At 48.0% G+C, this 2,118-nt stretch overlaps 1 protein-coding gene across 1 annotated transcript; it reads right to left on the reverse strand.

Annotated features, from left to right (window-relative positions):
* Nucleotides 1–247: 247 nt before the first annotated feature.
* On the reverse strand, nucleotides 248–1,781 carry LOC147440505 (uncharacterized). Its single transcript, XM_086530222.1, has one exon. The coding sequence runs from the start codon at nucleotides 1,320–1,322 to the stop codon at nucleotides 621–623; it is 702 nt and encodes a 233-aa protein (XP_086386348.1). The 5' UTR covers nucleotides 1,323–1,781; the 3' UTR covers nucleotides 248–620.
* Between the last annotated feature and the right edge of the window lie 337 nt (nucleotides 1,782–2,118).

The raw sequence follows: 2,118 nt of genomic DNA on the forward strand, positions 1-2,118 counted from the left end.
AGGGGCAGTAGTAATGGAGTGCAAGTTGGCCAATTTAAGCACATTGGCCTAGGATTTGCAAATGACACTTTTTTTGTCACTTAAAGCATAAAATGCTAACATCATGATATGTGTATGTTATATTTACAAGTATGCAAAAGTTCTTTTCTTTTTGTCAAGCACGACACGAGGGCATATAATGCATTGATCGTGATCTTTTCAACCAATGCTCGAAAAATCTTTTGTCCAAAAACTTGCCAAATCTATATATGAAAGGCGACAGAGGTAAATTGACTAAATTTGAAGGTTTCTACATCGAATTGCACTAATGTTTTTCAAATTTTGTAGGTCTTCACCTCCAAAAATTAAATTTAGAGGTAAATCTCAAAATTTGTATGTGGGATTCCACTCAACCTAGGTTTTTTTCGAGCGCCGTTTTCAACAGATCGATAATTTGTAGACAACCTGTAGACTCTCACTACTTTCAAGACATAATACATGTACATTATTACCCTTCCATTGGAGCATATTCGACTTTGTGAACGTCACTTCAGTTGAACCTTTTCCTAGAAAGTAATCACAGCTAAAATAAAAAGACCATCACAAAAATAGTGTGACCATAGAACCTGTCAGAAACACACTTAGTAGTCAGCATCACCTCCACCATAGCCATCCTCACGGGCCTCTGCATAGCGCTCAGCATACTCTTCCGCTTGTTCTTCGGCAGCCTCATCCTCTTTGTGATCAATATACTCGCCAAGAGCCAGTCCGCCGATGGCACCTGCAACGGCACCAATGGCAAGGCCGGTTCCGATTCCGCCAAACTTACTACCTTCTTGCTGAGCTGGTGGAGTCTCCTGGTAGGCTGGGGGCTGAGACTGGCTCCATAGGGTTGAGGGGAGGCATAGGATCCATAAGGTTGAGCAGGGGCATATGATCCATAAGGCTGAGGGGGAGCCCCATATGGGGGTGGGCCACCATAAGGGTAAGATTGGGCTGAGTAGGTTGTAACCTGGATCTGCATTTTGCCCATATGGTGATGCCCCCGGCGGAGGCGCACCATACACCCCCCTCCTCTCTCTCAAACAAATTGCGAGTTCGAGCTTACCATGCGGTCGCCCTGACGGCCACTTCAGCTTGACCGTATAGTCCTGCGCACTGTCGTAGCCACCGGTGTCTACGACATCGAGGAGCGGAAGTGAGGCGCTGCCTACGATCACCTCTTCGTGGTAGACCTCAAGGATGAGGCGTGCATCTTCAAGCTTCTCCTTGGTGGCACAGAGAGTGAATTTATTGCCCCATGAGGGATCGGTGTCGCCGCTGGCATCAACCTCTGTGTTCATCTTGGCGGCCTCGGCACCACCGTCTTCGATCCATGCAACCGCGTATGCACAGAGGTCACCATGCTTCCAGTGTACATTTTTGAGGTCGCGGGCACTGTGTGTGTGTGTGTGTGTGTGTGTGTGTGTGTGTGTGAGAGAGAGAGAGAGAGAGAGAGAGAGAGCAGCACAAGTAGCGTAACTCCTCAGCTTGGAGAAGACGCGTCAAGACGACTCAAAGACTCTGAAGTGTGTTGACCGTTTCCTTTGCCCACGGTTTCGGTTTTGGCTGGTTTTCCTCGCCAGCGATGCCATGTTCACACCTGCGCAGAAGATTAATCTTAAGCTGGCGATGGCTGAGCAGCAAATGAGAGAAGGCAACGAGGACGGCTGCCCGTCCCATGTTCTCGATATCGACAAAGTTGCTTCACACGAGGTCTTCAATGAAGATCCCGTCATGGGATCCATGGCAAGGGGCATGGGATCCATGGCAAGGGGGTGTGCGCGTAAAAACAGGCCATCCAATTTTAAACGAACGTGTTCGAGTTTACATTTTCTGTCCTAGTTTATTTTTGTCTGCGTGAGTTCACCATACAAGGTTTATTTTGCGTCTTGATGGCAATGAAATGCACGAGCTTGCGGGGTTAGCTCATCTCGTTGCCATGGCCCAGGTTGTGGGTTTGAGTCGACGATCAAGCGTTGACCCAACATTTTTATTGGCATTTTTGTTGGCCATCGATCACCTTCGAGATGTGTACGTGTCCCCTTTGCCGTCGATTCTATGACGGGGTCTTTATCGAAGACCCCGTGTTCTTTAGTC

Source organism: Adiantum capillus-veneris, chromosome 15 (assembly GCF_014529385.1).
Source record: "Adiantum capillus-veneris isolate H3 chromosome 15, ASM1452938v2, whole genome shotgun sequence".
Classification (NCBI taxonomy): Eukaryota; Viridiplantae; Streptophyta; class Polypodiopsida; order Polypodiales; family Pteridaceae; genus Adiantum; species Adiantum capillus-veneris.

Bases quoted from the DNA above. Each gene is read 5' to 3' on its own strand.
- LOC147440505 (XM_086530222.1), bottom strand. From the start codon at position 1,322: ATGAACACAGAGGTTGATGCCAGCGGCGACACCGATCCCTCATGGGGC.